A 24,225-nucleotide genomic window follows, 5' to 3' on the forward strand; every position below is an offset into this window, starting at 1 on the left:
AGAACTATTTATTCTAATTAAACGGCCTTTGAGATTCAGGGGTTATCCTTAAAGAATTGAAACAAAATTCAAACTTAAGAGTAAAGAGCGAGGTACTGATGAGGGGCGAACCCTCTCATATACATAATAAAAATATACAAATATAGAAGTTTTAGAGTGTGAGAACGCTCCTTCGCAACATAAGGAACAACAAGGCTCACAGAGGATCACAGGGGGATTTTTCAGCCTTTCCCTGGAAGACCAACAATATAAAAAACCCAAAAGCCTATTTCCTAAATTTCCGAAAAAACATTTAAAGCCTTAAAGAAAACATTTCCCCCAAACTTAAACCCCATTGAAAATTTGGCAGGGTCTCTCGTCCCCTTGAAAAAATGTCTATGGACACCTTTGAGGAAAGGTTATTGAACCTACACATATCCCCAACAAAGGAGGTGATAACCTTAGTATTTTTTGGTGCTTATGTGGGATGTGCAATTGATATGAACTTGAATCAAGCAATTAAGCAATTAAAATTATTCATCTTGTTAAATTACAATTTGAGTATTGGCTGTCGTAGTATCTTCTGAGCAATTACTATTTAATTAAAATTACTTTTAGCTAAGTTTCAATTATATAAAATTTGAAAGTAAGAAGCTCAGCACACATTTTAATATTTAAAGATCAAAAATATAGCTCGAACAGCTGGTGGGAGGTTGATCTTTTCTATTGGGGAGTCAGAAACTCCTCTTCTATATAAGATACACTTTCAACAACAGGCAGCAACGCAAGAATAGGATTGCCAACAAAGCATAGTTTTTTAAGGTCTATTTCATTGAGACCTTTATTCCGATAGTTCCTTACTTTCTGCGTTTTTTTAATGAATGATGATGTTAATTTTAGTTAAGTAAAATAGGAACAATCAAATTTTTATTGTTTTATTAAGAAATGATAAGGAATGAATCCTTCCCAGTCTAACCAAGTTAAAGAATGATGAAAACTTCCTAAAATATCAAGCTCTTATTAATTGCTAACTTATTTCGACAGGAAAGGAATCGTTCATATTTCAGGGTAATTGAAGTTCGTTTTCAGCTGACGTTGCTTCTTACTTTTATCTGAAAAGGTTAACTTTTTTGTTTGATCTTTTGATGACGCCCCATCATCCCCCTTTCACAATAACAAATACTACACATAAACAATGGGCGAATCGTATAACTTACCGTCATTACTCCAGGGATATGGGGGGAGGTATCAACCCAGAGACATAATTATTGGACTTTTCAACTATGCTGAACAAGATGGCCATCTTAATTTTTTTATCGGATGTCTTTAGGAAAAAGGTGCGTGGGAGGGTGGCTGATTGCCCTCCAATCACTTTTGACTCCCAAAAAGCAATTTCAATCCCCGTCGAATTAGCTGCTTCTGAAGTTCTTCCATACGAAGTGTCTGGGTGAAAAAATTAAAAAAAAGTAGAAAAATGATGTATTTGTGTCCAATTCTGATTAGCATCAAGTGCACTTATAGATAGCTAATGTGAAAGGGCAGTGTTTCCAAATTTGCATGAAATATTGAAAATCTCACTAAAAGAAAATTTTGGAAACATTTTATTCCAAGTGGGAATGGAGGGGTAACTTTTTTAAAGCAACCTAGAGTATTGGGTATTTTCAAATACCTTCAAATACCTGGGTATTTTCTGTTTTTTATTATGATCTCCTTCATGTGGTTGTATTCATAAAAAAATCTAACTTATAGAAAAAAGATTTAAGTTTTAACGAAAAACTTTTATCTGCTTAATGGGTGGTAAAGGACATCCTATAGAGAGTTGATAAAAATGGAGTCATCCTAAAAAGATAATCCTAATCTTATCGAGGTATGTTTGAATGTAGGGACCATGCGTGAATTTGTAATAGCCTTTCTTAATGTCAAAAATCTGATTTATGAAATTTTATTCTTTTTTTTCACAACTATGTGAGCTTAGTTCTACCCCAAGGCGATAACTTTTTTATAATTTTCACGAAATAGTTTCTTTAAGATTTCTAGTATAAATCAATAATAGTAGTGAGGGCTCGATCTATCTACACGGCCAGGTAGAGGGAATACTATTGGAGCTACTAGCCCCTCAAGACGTTATTTCGTGTTCTGGATATTACGTAGTACTATAGTACACCTGTATGTCACGTAATGCTATAGTACACCAATTTGTTACATAATAGGTGTGTTTGTTTACTTATGCAAATGTTTTCCTCAAGATGCAGGTGTTTGATGTGTAATTTTGCGTGACATGCTAGAACCCAGGGCTCATTAGTCAAGTAGGGAACCCCCACTTGTAATCTTTGATGGTGGGGTACGTATCGATTTTTCAGTATTATACGTCAACTGCTAAAGATAGAGAGATAATAAAAAGTTAAAACCAAATATATGCACAATATCCTATTTTAAAGGTGGACACAAACTCTTTGTCTTGTATTTGGGAGGGGATAAGCTTTCAAAAAATGGAAAAGTTGTTGAACTATCTTGAAAATATTAGAGAGTATAACAAACTGTCACGATGTCTCGGAAGAAGAAACAGTCCACCTTTCAGCCCTCACCCCCTGTGTAATTGCCTGATTGAAAAAAAATAAAATAAAGTAGAAAATTACCATTTGCCATTGAATAAATCCCTCCTCCAAATATGATGGCTACTGCAACAAGTTTTGCAGCTGTGAAAAAATTCTGAACTTTTGTCGCAAGATCGACGCTGTAGCAATTGATAAAGCTGATCAAAACTAAAAAGAAAGAGAAGTTCGAAATAAAGATAAAAATACTGAAGGATGAAAGGCGTATTTTTTAAAACACATTAATGGCATCGTCTAATATAAAAAAAAAATGTTTCCAGACATTAAAAGGAAACTATTGATAGCATTTTCATGTGAGAAAAATCATGTCACGGCAACCATGCCTTGATATTATTAAATAAAAAAAGTTTTTCCAACTGAAAGTACGGAGCAACATCAAAACTTAAACCTAACAGAAAGTATTACGTATATTAGGTATCACGTATATTACGTATATTAGAATAAATAGCTCTTTTGAAAGTACAAAAAAAACATTAGCGTAAAGAGGGAGTATTGACTAGGGGACGAACCCAACTAATAAACGTAATAATTTCTGTTCGTTTTATGTTTTGATGTAGCTCCTTACTATCAGTTGAATAAACTTGTTCTTTTTTCATTAAATTTCTGATCGTTTTTCAAATAATGGCGGGACATCTGGTGCCCCTTCATAGCAATATTCCTTCCCCCATTAAAACTTACTCCATGAAAAGATCCTCCAGCGTAAACTTCTCCCCCCTCCACCAGAAAAAGTCCCCCTCAAAACGTCTGTATACTTCCCAATAGCCAATAGTATATGTTAACAATGGTTCAAGTTCATAACTTGCAGCCCTTTCACCAACGACTGTAGGGGATCAAGTCATCCTCAAAGACATAGTTATTGTGTTGCGGAGCAACACTACTGCTTTCTTTCGTAGTTTTTTTTTTTTTTTTTTTTTTCACCGTGATCAGCGACCTGTAGCTCCGAAGTGGTAAGAGTTAAAAATTTGAGATTTTTCAGAGGGAAGGGAAACGTGAAACAGGGTAAAAAAGTTCCAGAGAAGTTCCTAAAATTTCCAACAGTTTTCCATAAAAAAAATAAAACCGTTTTTTTCTTAGAAACTCTGCGTTCGATGTTTGGCGTCAAGTTAAGACGACCCTAGCTTCGGAAATAAACTTGTTAGAAATACAGTTATGCTGAACTCATGTAGAACTTTCATTTGTCTCTTCGAAAACCGCAGCATAAAATTCCGTAGCTCTTACAGATTTCCCGGAAATAATTCCGGAAAAGTCCATCTCGTTCCGATTTTTTTTTGGAATTTTCTCAAATTTTCGATTTTGATGTTTCTTATATTTTTATCGAGTAGTGCTATGAAAAGTATGCAAGAAGAAGTGAAGTGTTCTATATACCAAGTTGCTTCGTTCTCTAAGAAATAATTTCCGAAGTTTCGACGTTCTAGAGGTAACTTCTGTTCTGGACCAGCTAGAATTTTTTTTCCAACGCGGTTCGACAGGTCTCGATCTCCTAACAACTGGAGCTTACAATAGTTTCTCCGAAATAAAATTCCTTCTTTGGGTTTTTCTATTTGGAAGTTTTGTCATGCCCTCGGGGCAATTTAAATTTTTTGGTGAATTTGGTTTGTTTTATATTTTCCTAGCTTAGACCATCAAAAGTTAAGCAGAAAACTATAAGACGTTATTTCCGTATCTCTTTCAGATTTCCCGGAAATAATTCCCGAAATGTGCGTCTCGAAACATAATACTTCGAATTGGCGTCAAGTTAAGACGGCCCTAGTTTCGGAAGTAAACGTTTTAGAGATAAAATAATTATGAACTCATATAGAACATTTATTGATGTTTTCGAGAACTGGCGCATGAAATTCCGTAGCTCTTACAGATTTCCCGGAAATAATTCCGGAAAAGTCAATCTCGTTCCGACTTTTTGAAATTTTCTTAAATTTTCGATTTTGATGTTTATTTTATTTTTATAACGTGAAATGGATTAAAAATTTCCTCAGAAAGATGCTTCAAGATAACAATCGAAGCCGCATTAGAAAAATGTCCTCTGAATGACATAATGGAGACTGTTGCTCCGCAACTGTGCCCTAAGGAACAGGGCACAGTTGCTGCAACACTTCCCGTTTCACAGGCAACGGAGGTCTAGTTATAGTTTTCGACCGTGCTGAGCGAAATGGCTATGTCAAAATTTTGACCGGATGACTTTGGGGAAAAATGAGCATGGGAATCTGATTGTGTGATTTTCATACAAATTCTATGACCTTGTGGGGTTATTTCCGCCTTTTTTCGAAAATAAGGCAGATTTTATCAGGTTCCTAACGTTTCATGGATAAGATTAAACTTGATGAAACTTGTATATTTGAAATCAGCATAAAAATACCATTTTTTTATGTATGTATTGGTGTCAAAAATTCTGTTTTTTAGAGTTTCGGTTACTATTGAGCAGGGGCGTTCCTTACTTACAGTTCGCTAACAAGAACTGTTTGCTAGTTTAAAACCGATTGAAAAATTATCCTTTCCTAAGTTACTAGATGGGTATATTTGGTGGTAGCTTCTGTCTTCAGAGACAACACATCAGACTGATAGACTCCCTTTAGAACTTGAATTTATTTTTATGTTATTATTTTAGTCTCGCCTATCTCAATTTTACAATCTTTCTGCGTGCACTTTGACTTATTTGATTATTTCCCTACGTACTTTGATTCTGTTTTTATTACTGGCCTTCATTTATGCATGTTCTGCAAACTGAGCTTCGATTGTGGTTAATCTTATCATATAGACTTTGGTCTATAGTCTTTCATATCATCCAAGTATCTTTTAAATATTTTTATATACAGGCTTATTTGAAAGACAAAGTAGAAACAAATAAATGATTAAAGGTGGTGACTTGCGTCATAAAGCAGATAATGTTGGTAATACCAAATATTTTGATAAGAAATCCAAATAAATTTGACTGCATATGAACAAGTGCATAGGTCATAATATTAATGGAGAGTTTAACGAGCACCAAGAGTGAGGGATTTAGAAAACCTATTAATGCGAAGACGAAAAATGATAGTTGTCAGAAATTATGATAAAAATCAATTTCCAGACAAACTTTCTTCGTTACTGGAAATAAAAACTTTCTTGAATTCGCTCAAGTGTTGATGTCCCGAAAATCAATAACAGTTTCACTCGCCTAGCTCAACTACTTTTGAAACATTAAAACAAGTTTTCCAAACAACAGTTGTTAATCATAGAAATGTCTTAACAGAAAGTTTAGACCTTCGCTGTCATATATGCACTGTCTATTTTTATATTTTGATTCCCTTTTAAATACAGATTAAAAACAGTGTGTTCTAAGAAGTTATTTGGATTCGTACCATAATGCAACCATAACGTTGAATTTGTTTAAAGCAGCTTTATAGAGCGTGTCCAGCAGAGCTCACATATTTAGACACGGATCTGTCCACACATCATTATCAAGAGGTTTTCTGTTCACATATTAAATTCAGTGCTTGGCTGAACCAATTTACAGCTAATCATCAAACAGTTCGTGGTAACGAACTGTAGTAGGGAGCGACCCGGCTCAATAGTAGCCGAAACTCTAAAAAATGGAATTTTGATACCAATAGTTACATCAAAAGAATTGCATTTTAATGTTGATTTTAATTATATAAGTTTCATCAAGATCAGTTATACTCATCAAAAGTTACGAGCCTGAGAAAATTTGTTTTATTTTAGAAAATAGGGGGAAACACCCCCTAAAAGTCATACAATTTTCAGCGATTCAGCGTATCCGAGAAAAATATTGTAGAAGTTTCAAGCTCCTATCTACAAAAATGTGGAATTTCGCATGTTTTGCCAGAAGACAGATCACGGATTCGTGTTTATTTGTTTTTTTTTTTTTTTTTTTTTTCCCAGGGGTGATCGTATCGACTGAGTGGTCCTAGAATGTCGCAAGAGGGCTCTTTATAACGGAAATTAAAAGTTCTAGTGGCTTTTTTAACTGACCAAAAAATTGGAGGGCACCTAGGCCCCGTCCCAAGCTCATTTTTTCCCAAAAGTCACCGGATCAAAATTCTGAGATAGCCATTTTATTCACTATAGTAAAAAAATCTAATAACTGTGCCTTTAGGCACGACTTACTCCCCCGTAGTCCCCGTGGGAAGGGCTGCAAGTTACAAACTTTGACCTGTGTTTACATATAGTAATAGTTACTGGGAAGTGTACAGACGTTTTCAAGGGGATTTTTATGGTTTAGGGGGGAGAGTTGAGGGGGGGGGGTTACGTTGGAGGATATTTCCATTAAGAAACTTCTCATGGGGGAAGAGAATTACAATGAAGGGGGCACAGGATTCTCTAGCATTATTTGAAAAAACAATGAAAAAATAAATATGAAAAGTTTTTTATACTGAAAGTAAGGTGCAGCATTAAAACTTAAAACGAAAAAAAAAATATTACGTATATGACGGGTTTACCTCCTTGCTATACCTCACTCTTTACGCTAAAGCATTTTTAGTAATTTCAACTATTTATTCTACGGCCTTAGTGATTCAGAGGTCATTCTTAAGGAATTGGGACAAAATTTAAGCTTTAGTGTAAAGAGCGAGGTATCGACAAGGGTTGAACCCCCTCATATACGCAATAAAAACATACGAATATAGAAGTTCGTCACGTAAGTGAATTCGTAAGTTAAGTATATTTTTTATCAATGAAAACGTTTGTAAAGAATTAAAAGTTCTAGTTGCTTTTTTAAGTAATCAAAAATTTGGAGGGCAACTAGGCCTCCTCCTTCGCTCCTTTTTTTCTAAGAATCTCCTGATTAATTGCAATTAATTAATATCAAAATTTAGTTTTAATTATTTATGTGCGGAGAGCCAAGATCAAAACATGCATTAATTCAGAAACGTCCAGAAATTAAATAAAAATTAACAATTTTTTTTTAATGAAAGTAAGGAACAACATTAAAACTTAAAACGAACAGAAATTACTCCGTATATGAAAGGGGCTTTTCCTCCTCAACGCCCTGCTCTTCACGCTAAAGTATCTTGCTGTTTTAAAAATAGAGTTAAGAGAAAGAGTCAGACCTTAGCGTAAAGAGCGAGGTGTTGAGGAGGAAAAGCCCCTTTCATATACGGAGTAATTTCTGTTCGTTTTAAATTTTAATGTTGCTCCTTACTTTCATTTAAAAAACTTGTTTTTTTTTATTTAATGTCTTTTAGGTTTGGTTTCACTGAATGTGATGTTTATAGTGATAGCGTTAAGTTAAAACTGAGATTTAATTTGGCCAACATCTTTGTGAAATTTCATCGCACACACTGCAAATTTAAAATCCTATCAAAGATGAATTGTTTCCACTTTTATAGCTAAATTTACCAGATTGTGATATTATACGTTGACTTTTTAATATCCCTGACATGTCAGGGTCAAAGTTCACAAGGCGTGTCTTGAAGCTTTTTGTGACAATTGTAATGTATATTTGAAGATAATGTTGCCCAATATTGAAATTTGAATAATATTGAACGAATAATATTGAACAATTTCGCATGATTATTAAACAATATTTATTGAATGTTCAAAGGCTTAAGTTTGACTCTAAAGTTTGACTCTTTCTCTCAACTCTTCTTTTTAAAACAGTAAAAAACTTTAGCGTAAAGAGCGGGGCGTTGATGAGAAAGCAGCCCCTTTCATATACGAAGTAATTTCTGTTCGTTTTAAGTTTTAATGTCGCTCCTTACTTTCGGTTGAAAAAACTTGTTTTTTTTTATTTAATTTCTGAACGTTTTTGAATCAATGCATGTTTTGATTTTGGCTCTCCGCAGAGAAATAATTAAAACGAAATTTGCATTATTTTTTTTTGTTTTTTGGATAAATGGTTTTCTCATAATTTTGATCGAATGATTTTGAGAAAAAAAGAGCGGGGGAGGAAGCCTAGTTGCCCTCCAGTTTTTTGGTTAATAAAAAAGGCAACTAGAACTTTTAATTTTTTACGAATCTTTTTATTAGTAAAAGATATACGTAACTTATAAACTAGCTTACGTAAAGAATTTTTTATTCTCATGTTTTTATTACACATATGAGAGGGTTCGCTCCCTCGTCAGTACCTCTCTCTTTACACTAAATCTTAAATTTTGGCCCAATTCATTAAGAATGACCCCTGAATCACAAAAGCCGTAGAATAAATAGTTGACATTACTAAAAATACTTTAGCGCAAAGAGCGAGGTATTAGGAGGAGGTGAGCCCCTCATATGGGTAATAATTTCTGTTCGTTTTAAGTTTTAATGCTGCTCCTTACTTCCAGCTGAAAAAAACTTTTTCCTATTTATTTTTTCATTGTTTTTTTCAAAATAATGCTAGTAAATCCTGCGCTCCCTTCATGGAAATTTTCTTCCCCCATGACAAATTCCTCGATGGAAAGTTCCCCCAGTATATCCCCCTCTTTTCAACCCCTCCCCCAACCAAAAAATCCTCCTGAAAACACCTGTACACTTCCCAATAACCATTACTATATGTAAGCACTGGTCAAAGTTTGTAACTTGTGGCCCCTCCCGCGGGGACTGTGGAGGAGTAAGTCGTCCCCAAAGACATAGTTATAAGGTTTTTCGACTACGCTGAATAAAATGGCTATCTCAGAATTTTGATCCGTTGACTTTGGGAAAATAATTAGCGTGGGAGGGGGCCTAGGTGCCCTCCAATTTTTTGGTCACTTAAAAAGGGCACTAGAACTTTTCATTTCCGTTAGAATGAGCCCTCTCGCAACATTCTCTGACAACTGGGTCGATACGATCACCCCTGGGAAAAAGAAAAAAAAAAAAAAAAAAAAACAAACAAATAAATACGCATCCGTGATTTGCCTTCTGGCAAAAAATACAAAATTCCACATTTTTGTAGATAGGAGCTTGAAACTTCTACAGTATGTTTCTCTGATACGCTGAATCTGATGGTGTAATTTTCGTTAAGATTCTATGACTTTTAGGGGGTGTTTCCCCCTATTTCCTAAAATAACACAAATTTTCTCAGGCTCGTAACTTTTGAAGCGTAAGATTAAACTTGATGAAACTTATATATTTAAAATCAAAAATATATATTTAAAATCTGCGAAGTGTGTCCCTTTTTGCCCTTTCGTGTCCCAAATTTCAAAAATATGCTAATTTTTCGCCCTTTTATGTCATTGTGCCCCGGAGCATACGAATATGTCATTTTGACATAAGATACGTCCAAATGGAAACCTGGTTTAAAGTATCTGCCTGTAAAACAAGGAGTTCTTGTAATTTTCCCAGGAACAGGAAGGGTGGTAACGTTTATTTACTTGCTTTTACGCTGTATTCTTTGGGGTTATGGTGCTGAGCGGTCGTGTATTCATGGGAGAGAACAGAATTTAAAATAAATTTAATGTTTTAGGGTCTTTCTTCAAGTAATACAATAAATTGCAGCACAGCAAAGTGTTAACTTCCATCACCGTATACCGCAAAATAGCAACTTTGACCCAAATAGGCTGAAAATTTTGATTAAGGAAAATTACAATTTTACCAACAACTTTAGAACTGTTGATCTAAGCGTATCTTATTTATTTGCAAATTTACCCACCAGAGTTAATTCTGGAACCGAGTAATGCGACAGACAATTGTGACCACTTTTTAGATTTAAATATTAATGTTTTGCATAATAATAGTTTAGTTTTAAATAGTCACAATAAAACTGATGATTTTAATTTTGAAGTAGTCAATTTCTCATTCCTTAAAAGCAATATACATTCAAATAGCATATATTCAGCTTTTTACAGTAATTTACAGTTTACAGAAAATTTACATACACTTACATACATACAGTTTACGAAAATTTACAGTAATTAGACTTATTTTAAAAATAGAAGTCAAATACTTTACTATAAATTAACCTTAAGAGGTTTTTCTGGTATTAAACTTACTTGGCAAATTGAAAAAGTTTTCAGTATAATTAACTTTTAAATAAGTATAATAAAAGTTATCAAGAAATATTGAATGGTGTTTTAATGTAAGTTTTTTGGATAAATTCTTTCCCATATTTTTTTCTTTATTAGGGTAAGTTTCAACTCAATGAGGTGTTCTGTTACAGGTGGGTAGGAAGAAATAATTTCTTGGAAGGTTTTACGCGAAAGTGAATGGAAATTTTTTGACGGAGGGCAGTTATGCATATAAGTGGGTAAATTGGCCAGGATGGTATTATTTCAGATTAGTGCATACATTATTTCGAATTAGTTCTTGGTGAATGGTGGTGATGGAAGCTGCTCGAAATTGGTGAGTAGATATATAATTTTGGTTATTTTTATTTTTTTGCATATATTTCACAGGTGACACTACACAAGGGATGCCATAAATTCTTATGGCAGACGTGCTCACTAGCTAGGGCCAGAAATTTAATGCGTCAAGAATCGTAAAAGCTACCGTCACCTATTGACTACATGATTCTGGAAAATTTATTCCTTGTATTTCGATGAGCTCAATGCGCCGTGCTGCTTACCAGTAAGTTTGCGCCCTACTAAATGAGGGGGCTAAAGAACGAAACATGGCACAGCTCTCGTACACTCGCTGGCTTTCACGATACAGAGCAGTACAAAATGTGCTTGGTTCTCGGTGCATGTACAAAGATGAAGCAAATCAACTATATTTGCTACATTTGAAGCTGATTCTAAGCGAACTTCAGAAAACCAACTTTCTCTTCCAAAAAACTTTTGTTGATCAGTTTTTCTTCTAAAGAACTCAAATTGTTAATCCTCATCTTATTGAAATGAATCTTGCATAAAAATTGCGGTATTGCGGTATTGCGGAATCGTTAAAGTTGATACCAATACTCGGAAAAGGGCTGCATAATTCAAAAACCTTAACCTATTAAAAAAGCAAGTGCAACGTTATAATCATACACATGCTTGGTCATATTAGTGAAATCTGATGGCCCGAGATGCTGACCTTTATGCGAAGATAATTGGAAAAAATCCCGTAAAATCAGCTTCTTACCAACTAAGAGACTTCTAAAGTGGACCTTACTTCTAGCTGATATACATATATTTGGTCTTTTGTTGCTTTTTATATATTATTTGTCTAAAAACATTTCAAAGTATAATAATCTTTTGGAGCTCATTTTGTATGGTACTAGGATTAGTGTGGGTCGTGGAGAGCTTTCCTTTAGTCTGGCTTTCTTCTTCAACTTGTTATTATACATGCCTTGGCGCTTTCCATTCTTTTAGATGACCGAACCGATTCTTAAAAATGATTCTTATAAAATTAATATTGTAATTACTAGGCCGAAAAGGCCGTAATCATTCAGTAATACAGGAATTTTACTTCGTTCAATTCTCATTTATACTCTTCCCACAAGAAACTTAAAACTTTGTTTGTGGCAGGACCAGACGTTTTCCACCTCACCTGAAATCTGAAACTCAAACGTTATGTGGGAATTTATTTAATAGTAAGCGTTAATTATTAATTGGTAAGTGTGTATTCCTCTGAGGAGCCCACCTGGCTCCTCAGCCATAAATCCACCTCAAATATTCTCCACCTGGAGAATATTTTATTGGATTTATGGTGCTTTTGCTTGTAGTTTTGCTTACATTTATTAATGTTAACTTCACTTGGTTTTGGACATGATTACTTGGCTGGTGGATTGGTTATACTGTTTTATCCTCGGTGATTGTATGGATGAGCAAGGTCATGACCTTGTTCAAGTACTCGTTTATCTCAATTACTAAATTAGGAAAAGAGTTTTTTTTAACAAAATAATTACCTGCAATATATATATATATATATATATATATATATATATATATATATATATATATATATATATATATATATATATATATATATATATATATATATATATATATATATATATATATATATATATATATATATATATATATATATATATACGTTTTATTTAAACGCTATATTTAAATAATAAATGCTCATTACTTACGAATACATGCCGCTGCAATCAATTTCTCCGCCAGCTCTTTATTGAAATTATAATCCGCTTCAGAACTACAGGCATTGACAGCCGTTAACAGCGGTGTTACAACATAAGACGCAAAACTCAATGAAATAATGGCAAATGAACTTGGCCTTAACAGAAGAACTGATACCCAGCCAAAAAGAAAAGCTGGCAGAGGGCCAAAGAATAGCTTCAATGTGTCCTTAATCCCTTTTGATTTGCCTTCTATAGATGGGGTAAATGCTTCTCGAAAGTATATGTATTCTGCACCTGATTTGGGAATGAGTGTGCCAAGCTCGCAGTATGCCAGAGAACCTACAATGTAAATGATAACTAAACCAAAGATAGTTAAACTAAAATCAAACTAAATTAAACCAAATAAAGTACATCAAAGTGGCTAAATTAACCTTGTTAAGTGAAAAATAAACCCAGATCAGAAATATTTAATTTTCCTTTCCATTACTAACGAAAAGCTTTTTAGAGACTACATTTAAAAAGCTTTTTTTTTTTTTTCAAACAGTTCGTGGTAGCGAACTGTAGTAAGGAGCGACCCGGCTCAATAGTAACCAAAACTCTAAAAAATGGGGCTGCTTCCTCATCAACGCCCCGCTCTTTACGCTAAAGTTTTTTACTGTTTTAAAAAGCAGAGTTGAGAGAAAGAGTCAAACTGAAAGCAGCCCCTTTCAGATACGAAGTAATTTCTGTTCGTTTTAAGTTTTAATGTCGCTCCTTACTTTCAGCTAAAAAAACTTGTTTTTTTTATTTAATCTCTCAAAAGAGAGCAAGGAGCGATATTAAAGCGAAAGCAAGTAAAAGCTATTTTGTATTTGTGGGAACCCCTCCTTAACTCTCTATTCTATACATTTTAGTTGTACAGTGCTTTGCTGAAAACATTTAAATGAGTTATTGCAAGTATTTTTTTACCGACTGCTTTTTAATACATTTCACTGAAAATTTTATTGTTTAAAGAAAATATGCATAAATCAATCCTACATTCTTGAGGAAGTTCAAATTGCAAATTCCCATGCATTTGTGCATTCATTCTAAATGAGGATTCTGGGCAAATTCATTCTGGGGGCAAAGAGTCAACTTATAGTGTAAAGATTGGGTGCCCCCGTCAAGTATATATATATATATATATATATATATATATATATATATATATATATATATATATATATATATATATACTAGCTGTTGGGGTGGCGCTTCGTGCCACCCCAACACCTAGTCATTCTTGATCTAGTCAAGCCCCCCCCCCCGCGCGCGTAAGTCGGTACGCGCCATATTAGTTACGCGCCATTGTAGTTGTGTCCCTGTGTCCCACCTGTGAATATAGATAGATATATATATATTTTTTTAACTACGTAAAACTTGCGAATATACAACATTCTTGGCTGTCCCATTGTCTGTGAATATAAATAGATTGTCAGGTTTACCGACTCTTGAGCATGCAACATATAACTGTCCATGGGAAATACAATCTGTATTCAGATCTATACCTCATTATTCTAATGATTGCCCTTGAGCTTTGTTGATGGTGATTGCTTTGTTGATGGTGATTGCTAATCGAACATTCCTTGTGTCCCGGTCGCTTTCTCTTTGAGTGTCCCGGTCGTCATTTATATTCCCTATGTCCCGGTGTCCCGGTCGTAATTTGTGTCCTTACGAGCCATATTAGTTAAGCGCCATTGTAGTTGTGTCCCTGTGTCCCACCTGTGAATATAGATAGATATATATATTTTTAACTACGTAAAACTTGCGAATATAAAACATTCTTGGCTGTCCCATTGTCTGTGCATATAAATAGATTGTCAGGTTTACCGACTCTTGAAAATGCAACATATATTTGTCCATGGGAAAAACAATCTGTATTCAGATCTATACCTCATTATTCTAATGGTTGCCCTTGAGCTTTGTAGATCGCGACACTCAAAGAGAAATTACAGACTGGGACACCGGGACACAAATGACGACCGAGACACAGGGAAACAACAACAACGGGGACGCCGGGGGGCACAGGGGGATATATAAATGGAATGTTCGATTAGCAATCACCATCAACAAAGCAATCACCATCAACAAAGCTCAAGGGCAATCATTAGAATAATGAGGTATAGATCTGAATACAGATTGTATTTCCCATGGACAGTTATATGTTGCATGCTCAAGAGTCGGTAAACCTGACAATCTATTTATATTCACAGACAATGGGACAGCCAAGAATGTTGTATATTCGCAAGTTTTACGTAGTTAAAAAAATATATATATATCTATCTATATTCACAGTGGCACGAAGCGCCACCCCAACAGCTAGTATATATATATATATATATATATATATATATATATATATATATATATATATATATATATATACTTGACGGGGGCACCCAATCTTTACACTATAAGTTGACTCTTTGCCCCCAGAATGAATTTGCCCAGAATCCTCATTTAGAATGAATGCACAAATGCATGGGAATTTGAAATTTGAACTTCCTCAAGAATGATAGGATTGATTTATGCATATTTTCTTTAAACAATAAAATTTTCAGTGAAATGTATTAAAAAGCAGTCGGTAAAAAAATACTTGCAATGACTCATTTAAGTGTTTTCAGCAAAGCACTGCAAAACTAAAGTGTAGAGATTGCTAATCGACCATTCCCTGTGTCACCGTCGTCATTTATATATCCCCATGGGCCCCCGGCGTCCCCTTTGTAGTTGTGTCCCTGTGTCCCGGTCGTCATTTATATTCCCTGTGTCCCGGTCATCATTTGTGTCCCGGTGTCCCAGTCTGTGATTTCTCTTCGAGTGTCCCGGGCGTCATTTATATTCCTTGTGTCCCGGTGTCCCGGTCGTCCCGGTGTCCCGGTCTGATTATACATTCGTTTTTGAATTGGTCTTTTTTTCAGTTTTTAGTTTTTTACCTTTTTTTAGTTTTTTTAGTTATACCTCATGATTCTAATGATTGCCCTTGAGCTTTGTTGATGGTGATTGCTAATCGAACATTCCCTGTGTCCCCGTCGTCATTTATATATCCCCCTGTGCCCCCCGGCGTCCCCGTTGTAGTTGTGTCCCTGTGTCCCGGTCGTCATTTGTGTCCCGGTGTCCCAGTCTGTAATTTCTCTTTGAGTGTCGCGGTCGTCATTTATATTCCCTGTATCCCGGTGTCCCGGTCTAATCGAACATTCCTTGGGTCCCGGTCACTTTCTCTTTGAGTGTCCCGGTGGTCATTTATATTCCCTATGTCTTGGTGTCCCGGTCGTCATTTGTGTCCCGATGTCCCGGTCTGTAATTTCGTCAGTCGACAAATATGACGTCAGTCGACACACAAACAAGACATCACTCGACACACAGACAACTTATTTATATATATATATATATATATATATATATATATATATATATATATATATATATATATATATATATATATCTATATATAGAAACAAGTTGTCTGTGTGTGTGTGGGTCTGTCGGGTGACGTCATGTTTGTGTGTCAACTGACGTCATGTTTTCGACTGACGAAATTACAGACCGGGACATCGGAATACAAATGACGACCGGGACACCGGCACATAGGGAATATAAATGACGACACTCAAAGAGAAAGCGACCGGGACACAAGTAATGTTCGATAAGCAATCACCATCAACAAAGCACTGGGACACAAATGACAACCGGGACACAGGGAGTATAAATGACGACCAGAACATAAGTAAAAAAAAACTAAAAAAACTAAAAAAAAGGTAAAAACTACAAAAAAACTAAAAAAAAGGTAAAAACTAAAAAAAAACTAAAAAGAAAAAAAAAACTAAAAACTAATAAAAAAACTAAAAAAGCTAAAAAACTAAAAAAACTAAAAAAGAAAAAAAAAGGAAAAAGGAAAAAAAAATGAAAAATAAAGGAGAAAACAAAACTAAAAAACGAATGCATATACAGACCGGGACACCGGGATACAAATGACGTCCGGGACACAGGGAAAATAAATGACGACCGGGACACAGGGACACAACTACAACGGGGACGCCGGGGGGCACAGGGGGATATATAAATGACGACGGTGACACAGGGAATGGTTGATTAGCAATCACCATCAACAAAGCTCAAGGGCAATCATTAGAATCATGAGGTATAACTTAAAAATCTAAAAAAAGGTAAAAAACTAAAAACTGAAAAAAAGACCAATTCAAAAACGAATGTATAATCAGACCGGGACACCGGGACGACCGGGACACCGGGACACAAGGAATATAAATGACGCCCGGGACACTCGAAGAGAAATCACAGACTGGGACACCGGGACACAAATGATGACCGGGACACAGGGAATATAAATGACGACCGGGACACAGGGACACAACTACAAAGGGGACGCCGGGGGGCCCATGGGGATATATAAATGACGACGGTGACACAGGGAATGGTCGATTAGCAATCTCTACACTTTAGTTTTGCAGTGCTTTGCTGAAAACACTTAAATGAGTCATTGCAAGTATTTTTTTACCGACTGCTTTTTAATACATTTCACTGAAAATTTTATTGTTTAAAGAAAATATGCATAAATCAATCCTATCATTCTTGAGGAAGTTCAAATTTCAAATTCCCATGCATTTGTGCATTCATTCTAAATGAGGATTCTGGGCAAATTCATTCTGGGGGCAAAGAGTCAACTTATAGTGTAAAGATTGGGTGCCCCCGTCAAGTATATATATATATATATATATATATATATATATATATATATATATATATATATATATATATATATATATATATATATATATATATACTAGCTGTTGGGGTGGCGCTTCGTGCCACCCCAACACCTAGTCATTCTTGATCTAGTCAAGCCCCCCCCGCGCGCGTAAGTCGGTACGCGCCATATTAGTTACGCGCCATTGTAGTTGTGTCCCTGTGTCCCACCTGTGAATATAGATAGATATATATATATTTTTTTAACTACGTAAAACTTGCGAATATACAACATTCTTGGCTGTCCCATTGTCTGTGAATATAAATAGATTGTCAGGTTTACCGACTCTTGAGCATGCAACATATAACTGTCCATGGGAAATACAATCTGTATTCAGATCTATACCTCATTATTCTAATGATTGCCCTTGAGCTTTGTTGATGGTGATTGCTTTGTTGATGGTGATTGCTAATCGAACATTCCTTGTGTCCCGGTCGCTTTCTCTTTGAGTGTCCCGGTCGTCATTTATATTCCCTATGTCCCGGTGTCCCGGTCGTAATTTGTGTCCTTACGAGCCATATTAGTTAAGCGCCATTGTAGTTGTGTCCCTGTGTCCCACCTGTGAATATAGATAGATATATATATTTTTAACTACGTAAAACTTGCGAATATAAAACATTCTTGGCTGTCCCATTGTCTGTGCATATAAATAGATTGTCAGGTTTACCGACTCTTGAAAATGCAACATATATTTGTCCATGGGAAAAACAATCTGTATTCAGATCTATACCTCATTATTCTAATGGTTGCCCTTGAGCTTTGTAGATGGTGGCTGCTAATCGAACATTCCCTGTGTCCCCGTCGTCATTTATATATCCCCCTGTGCCCCCTGGCGTCCCCGTTGTTGTTGTTTCCCTGTGTCTCGGTCGTCATTTGTGTCCCGGTGTCCCAGTCTGTAATTTCTCTTTGAGTGTCGCGGTCGTCATTTATATTCCCTGTATCCCTGTGTCCCGGTCTAATCGAACATTCCTTGGGTCCCGGTCACTTTCTCTTTGAGTGTCCCGGTGGTCATTTATATTCCCTATGTCTTGGTGTCCCGGTCGTCATTTGTGTCCCGATGTCCCGGTCTGTAATTTCGTCAGTCGACAAATATGACGTCAGTCGACACACAAACAAGACATCACTCGACACACAGACAACTTATTTATATATATATATATATATATATATATATATATATATATATATATATATATATATATATATATATATATATATATATATATATATATATATATATATATATATATCTATATATAGAAACAAGTTGTCTGTGTGTGTGTGGGTCTGTCGGGTGACGTCATGTTTGTGTGTCAACTGACGTCATGTTTTCGACTGACGAAATTACAGACCGGGACATCGGAATACAAATGACGACCGGGACACCGGCACATAGGGAATATAAATGACGACACTCAAAGAGAAAGCGACCGGGACACAAGTAATGTTCGATAAGCAATCACCATCAACAAAGCACTGGGACACAAATGACAACCGGGACACAGGGAGTATAAATGACGACCAGAACATAAGTAAAAAAAACTAAAAAACTAAAAAAAAGGTAAAAACTACAAAAAAACTAAAAAAAAGGTAAAAACTAAAAAAAAACTAAAAAGAAAAAAAACAACTAAAAACTAATAAAAAAACTAAAAAAGCTAAAAAACTAAAAAAACTAAAAAAGAAAAAAAAAGGAAAAAGGAAAAAAAAATGAAAAATAAAGGAGAAAAACAAAACTAAAAAACGAATGTATATACAGACCGGGACACCGGGATACAAATGACGACCGGGACACAGGGAAAATAAATGACGACCGGGACACAGGGACACAACTACAAAGGGGACGCCGGGGGGCACAGGGGGATATATAAATGACGACGGGGACACAGGGAATGTTCGATTAGCAATCACCATCAACAAAGCTCAAGGGCAATCATTAGAATCATGAGGTATAACTAAAAAAACTAAAAAAAGGTAAAAAACTAAAAACTGAAAAAAAGACCAATTCAAAAACGAATGTATAATCAGACCGGGACACCGGGACGACCGGGACACCGGGACACAAGGAATATAAATGACGCCCGGGACACTCGAAGAGAAATCACAGACTGGGACACCGGGACACAAATGATGACCGGGACACATGGAATATAAATGACGACCGGGACACAGGGACACAACTACAAAGGGGACGCCGGGGGGCCCATGGGGATATATAAATGACGACGGTGACACAGGGAATGGTCGATTAGCAATCACCTGCAACAAAGCTCAAGGGCAATCATTAGAATCATGAGGTATAGATCTGAATACGGATAGTTTTCCCATGGACCATTATATGTTGCATGTTCAAGAGTCGGTAAACCGGACAATCTATTTATATGCACAGACAATGGGACAGCAAAGGATGTTGTATATTCGCAAGTTTTACGTAGTTAAAAACATATATATATATATATATATATATATATATATATATATATATATATATATATATATATATATATATATATATATATATATATATATATTATATATATATATATATATATATATATATATATATATATATATATATATATATATATATCTATATATATAAAAATAAGTTGTCTGTGTGTGGATCTGTGGATCTGTGGATCAGGTGTGACGTCGTTTTTGTCCGCATATGACGTCTGAATTATTTCACACTAATACAAAAGAAGAAAAAAACTAAAAAAGGTAAAAACTACAAAAAAAACTAAAAAGAAAAAAAAACTAAAAAAGCTAAAAAACTAAAAAAAACTAAAAAAAGGTAAAAATCTAATAACTAAAAAAAAACTGAAAAAAATAAAAAAAGGCAAAAACTACAAAAAAATAAAAACTAATAAAAAAACTAAAAAAGCTAAAAAACTAAAAAAACTAAAAAAAACTAAAAAAAGGTAAAAAACTAAAAAAAAACTAAAAATCTATATATATAAAAATAAGTTGTCTGTGTGTGGATCTGTGGATCTGTGGATCAGGTGTGACGTCGTGTTTGTCCGCATATGACGTCTGAATTATTTCACACTAATACAAAAGAAGAAAAAAACTAAAAAAGGTAAAAACTACAAAAAAAAACTAAAAAGAAAAAAAAACTAAAAAAGCTAAAAAACTAAAAAAAACTAAAAAAAGGTAAAAATCTAATAACTAAAAAAAAACTGAAAAAAATAAAAAAAGGCAAAAACTACAAAAAAAATAAAAACTAATAAAAAAACTAAAAAAGCTAAAAAACTAAAAAAACTAAAAAAAACTAAAAAAAGGTAAAAAACTAAAAAAAACTAAAAACTAAAAAAGAAAAAAACTAAAAAAAAGGAAAAAACTGAAAAATAAAAGAGAAAAAGAAAACTAAAAAGGGAAAAAACTGAAAAATAAGAGAAAAAGAAAACTAAAAAAATATTAATAAATATAAAAAATATAAATATAAATATAATATAAATTAGCAATCAACAAAGCACCGAGACACAAATGACGACCGGGACACAGGGAGTATAAATGACGACCAGGACATAAGTAAAAAAAAAAAACTAAAAAAACTAAAAAAATGGTAAAAACTACAAAAAAACTAAAAACTAATAAAAAAACTAAAAAATCTAAAAATCTAAATAAACTAAAAAAGAAAAAAAAGAAAAAAGGAAAAAAATAAAATACAAAAACAAAACTAAAAAACGAATGTATATACAGACCGGGACACCGGGATACAAATGATGACCGGGACACAGGGAATATAAATGACGACCGGGACACAGGGACACAACTACAATGGGGACGCCGGGGGGCACAGGGGGATATAAATGACGACCAGGACACCGGGACACAAGGAATATAAATGACGCCCGGGACACTCAAAGAGAAATCACAGACTGGAACACCGGGACACAAATGACGACCGGGACACAGGGAATATAAATGACGACCGGGACACAGGGACATAACTACAAAGGGGACGCCGGGGTGCACAGGGGGATATATAAATGACGATGGCGACTCAGGGAATGGTCGATTAGCAATCACCATCAACAAAGCTCAAGGGCAATCATTAGAATCATGAGGTATAGATCTGAATACGGATTGTTTTCCCATGGACCATTATATGTTGCATGTTCAAGAGTCGGTAAACCTGAAAATCTATTTATATGCACAGACAATGGGACAGCAAAGAATGTTGTATATTCGCAAGTTTTACGTAGTTAAAAACATATATATATATATATATATATATATATATATATATATATATATATATATATATATATATATATATATATATATATATATATATATATATATATATATATATATATATATATATATATATATATATATATATATATATATATATATATATTCACAGGTGGGACATAGGGACACAACTACAATGGCACGTAACTAATATGGCGCGTAACGACTTACGCGCGCGGGGGGGCTTGGGGGGGGCGCGAAGCGCCCCCACCAACTAGGTGTTGGGGTGGCGCGAAGCGCCACCCCAACAGCTAGTATATATATATATATATATATATATACCTTTAATTTATATGCTTGGAATCACCATGAAAAGCCAATATTTTCTATGTATATCGTGTTGTTCAATTGTATTCAGTGTTTCAGATACTATTATGAATCGCTCCTTACATACCATTCCATACCGCAAGCTGTTCGACTAAATTAAGTGTAGTCAATGGGTAAGTAAAGGGGGATTTTAATAAGGAATTAACTGCGTGAGAATTCTTATGATAAAGCATTTCAAAATGTTAGTGTTATACGTTATTGCCTGGAGCTTCAAAAACACCTTGATACACGGCTGTATGTATGTTTACAAGAATAGATAGCACATTATGTGTCTGAAGATAAAAATATTAAAACATAGCGTCTCTTAAAGACACAATGCATATAAAGGAAATAAAACGGAAACCAACAGTATATGCAGAGTAAAATGGAAGTAGGCAAAGTTGTGACCATTAAATACGTATCTCTAAGAGTAGAAGTAAATAACGGCAGTCCTGGCAAATAATGGATAAGAAGAAGAATAAATTTTTAAGTAGAACTAACAATATGTTATCAGTTGTTGGTCTTTTGAAAGACAATACCCCTCTATATAGGTTCTGGGAAGGAAGCACTGAATTTTTCGTTCTTTTTGATTTATGCACCTTTTTTTATAGCTTAAATAAAATTTTAATAATACCAAATTTCGGAGAATAACTTGATTAATGGAAAGATTTTCAAGGATTTGCTGAAAAGACTTTTTACTAATCTGTTTTAACCAGGTAGTGGTAGCTTCTGATAGGAATTAGAAGTCCAATTCTGATAGATTATGGAGTAACGATGTTGGTTCAAAGTTCTGATGGAGTCATTGTTGGGATCCCAATAAAATACCAAAGTGAACTACCTTGTCACCAGGAATGAGTTTTGAAAACTATTACGCTCATTAAAAAAAGGCGGAAACAATTGTCAGGCTCAGGGTTAATAACTGGGCACATTTTATGTTAAAAGGACATTACCATGTACCGTGACAAAATGACATAAAAGTGCAAAAAAGTAGGCAACCCTGGTCAGTTCTGATTGAGTCATTGTTGGGATTATAAGCATCGACGAATAAGGTTTAGAATGTGGTCTTTTTTTCAAAATCTTTCCTCAAGCAAGGAACTAAAATAATACATTAATATAATACCCAAAACAGAATAATAAATATAAATAAATAGATAATTAATAAAATAAAATAAAAATAATAATTAAATAATAAAAATGAATAATAAAATCATAATATTCTCTTCTTTTTTCGTCACCTTCATTACCCAACATTGAAATTTATGGCAAAAAATAGTTCTGAAGTCCATCCTGTGCTTTCTGTTGTGAATAACACGTATTATGAATTTGATAATATTCAACTATTCGGGAATGAAAATGATTTCATGAACATACTAATAAAAACAAGATTTAAATTTCAAATGTTTTTCGAAAATGGTTGTATTATACTTGTGTTAAGAATAGACCAAAAGATTGGATTTTACCGAAGTAGTCAACAATTACTTCTTAAAAAGTAAAATACTGAAAAGTTTTATTTATATTCTTAAAATTTTGGCAATTTCCTCCTCAAAGGTCACAATGAAAGTGATTAATGAGAATCAAAATCTAAAACAGTTTTTCAAAACACACAAACTAAGTATAAAATAAATCACAAGATTGTGTTACCCAAAAATAGTCTATAATTACTTCTAATAAAAAATATTGAAAGACTTTATTTCTATGCTTCAAATTTTTGAAATTTTACGCTCAAAAGTCACAATGAAACTCACTAATGCAAGCCAACATCTAAAACAGTTTTTTTGAAGAATAAGAACCAAATATAAAGATAAATCACAAGACTGTATTACATAAAAGTAGTCTACGATTGCTTCGTAAAAAAACCATTGAAAATTTTTGTTCCTATGCTTCAAAATTTTGAATTCCATGCTCACAGGCCATGAAAAATTTTCACCAGGAACATTTTGTTTTTTGATTGTCTGCCTTGAATTCAAATTCTGCACCTTTGACAATAGACAAAACTCATATCCCGCTAAAAAAAAGCTATATGTACATACCAAGTAGAGATAGAAGGCCACAAGCTGCCCAAATAATAAGGCTAGTTGCCACTGACTGACTATCCCTTAGAACAGCACCTGGAGATACAAATATCCCAGAACCTAAATAAAAAAGAATAAATCAGAAAATTATGCTAAATTTTGGGTTAGATCCTGTGCGTTAGATCAAATCATTGGCTTATGACTTTGCCTTTCATTTTGCTGGCTTGAATTCATGCTGAAAAAGATTGGAATTGTAAAAAGTCGACTAGGTAATTTTGGAGACCACACCGCCTTTCCATGACGATAAATGATAGTTCGAATAGGGATAAAAACTTATATTAGACAGTGAAAATTCACATGTACAATGACCACCATCAC

General features: G+C 34.3%; 1 protein-coding gene across 1 annotated transcript in view; it reads right to left on the minus strand.

Annotated features, from left to right (window-relative positions):
- LOC136033139 (b(0,+)-type amino acid transporter 1-like) overlaps positions 1–24,225 on the minus strand; it is a 97,038-nt gene that overhangs the window by 50,276 nt on the left and 22,537 nt on the right. Inside the window, exons 3-5 of the mRNA XM_065713779.1 lie at positions 23,866–23,967; positions 12,502–12,831; positions 2,616–2,741 (exon numbers count right to left, since the gene is read on the minus strand). Coding sequence (XP_065569851.1) covers positions 2,616–2,741; positions 12,502–12,831; positions 23,866–23,967 — 558 coding nt within the window. The remainder of the gene's footprint in view (positions 1–2,615; positions 2,742–12,501; positions 12,832–23,865; positions 23,968–24,225) is intronic.

The sequence above is a fragment of the Artemia franciscana genome, chromosome 11 (assembly GCF_032884065.1).
Source record: "Artemia franciscana chromosome 11, ASM3288406v1, whole genome shotgun sequence".
Lineage (NCBI taxonomy): Eukaryota > Metazoa > Arthropoda > Branchiopoda > Anostraca > Artemiidae > Artemia > Artemia franciscana.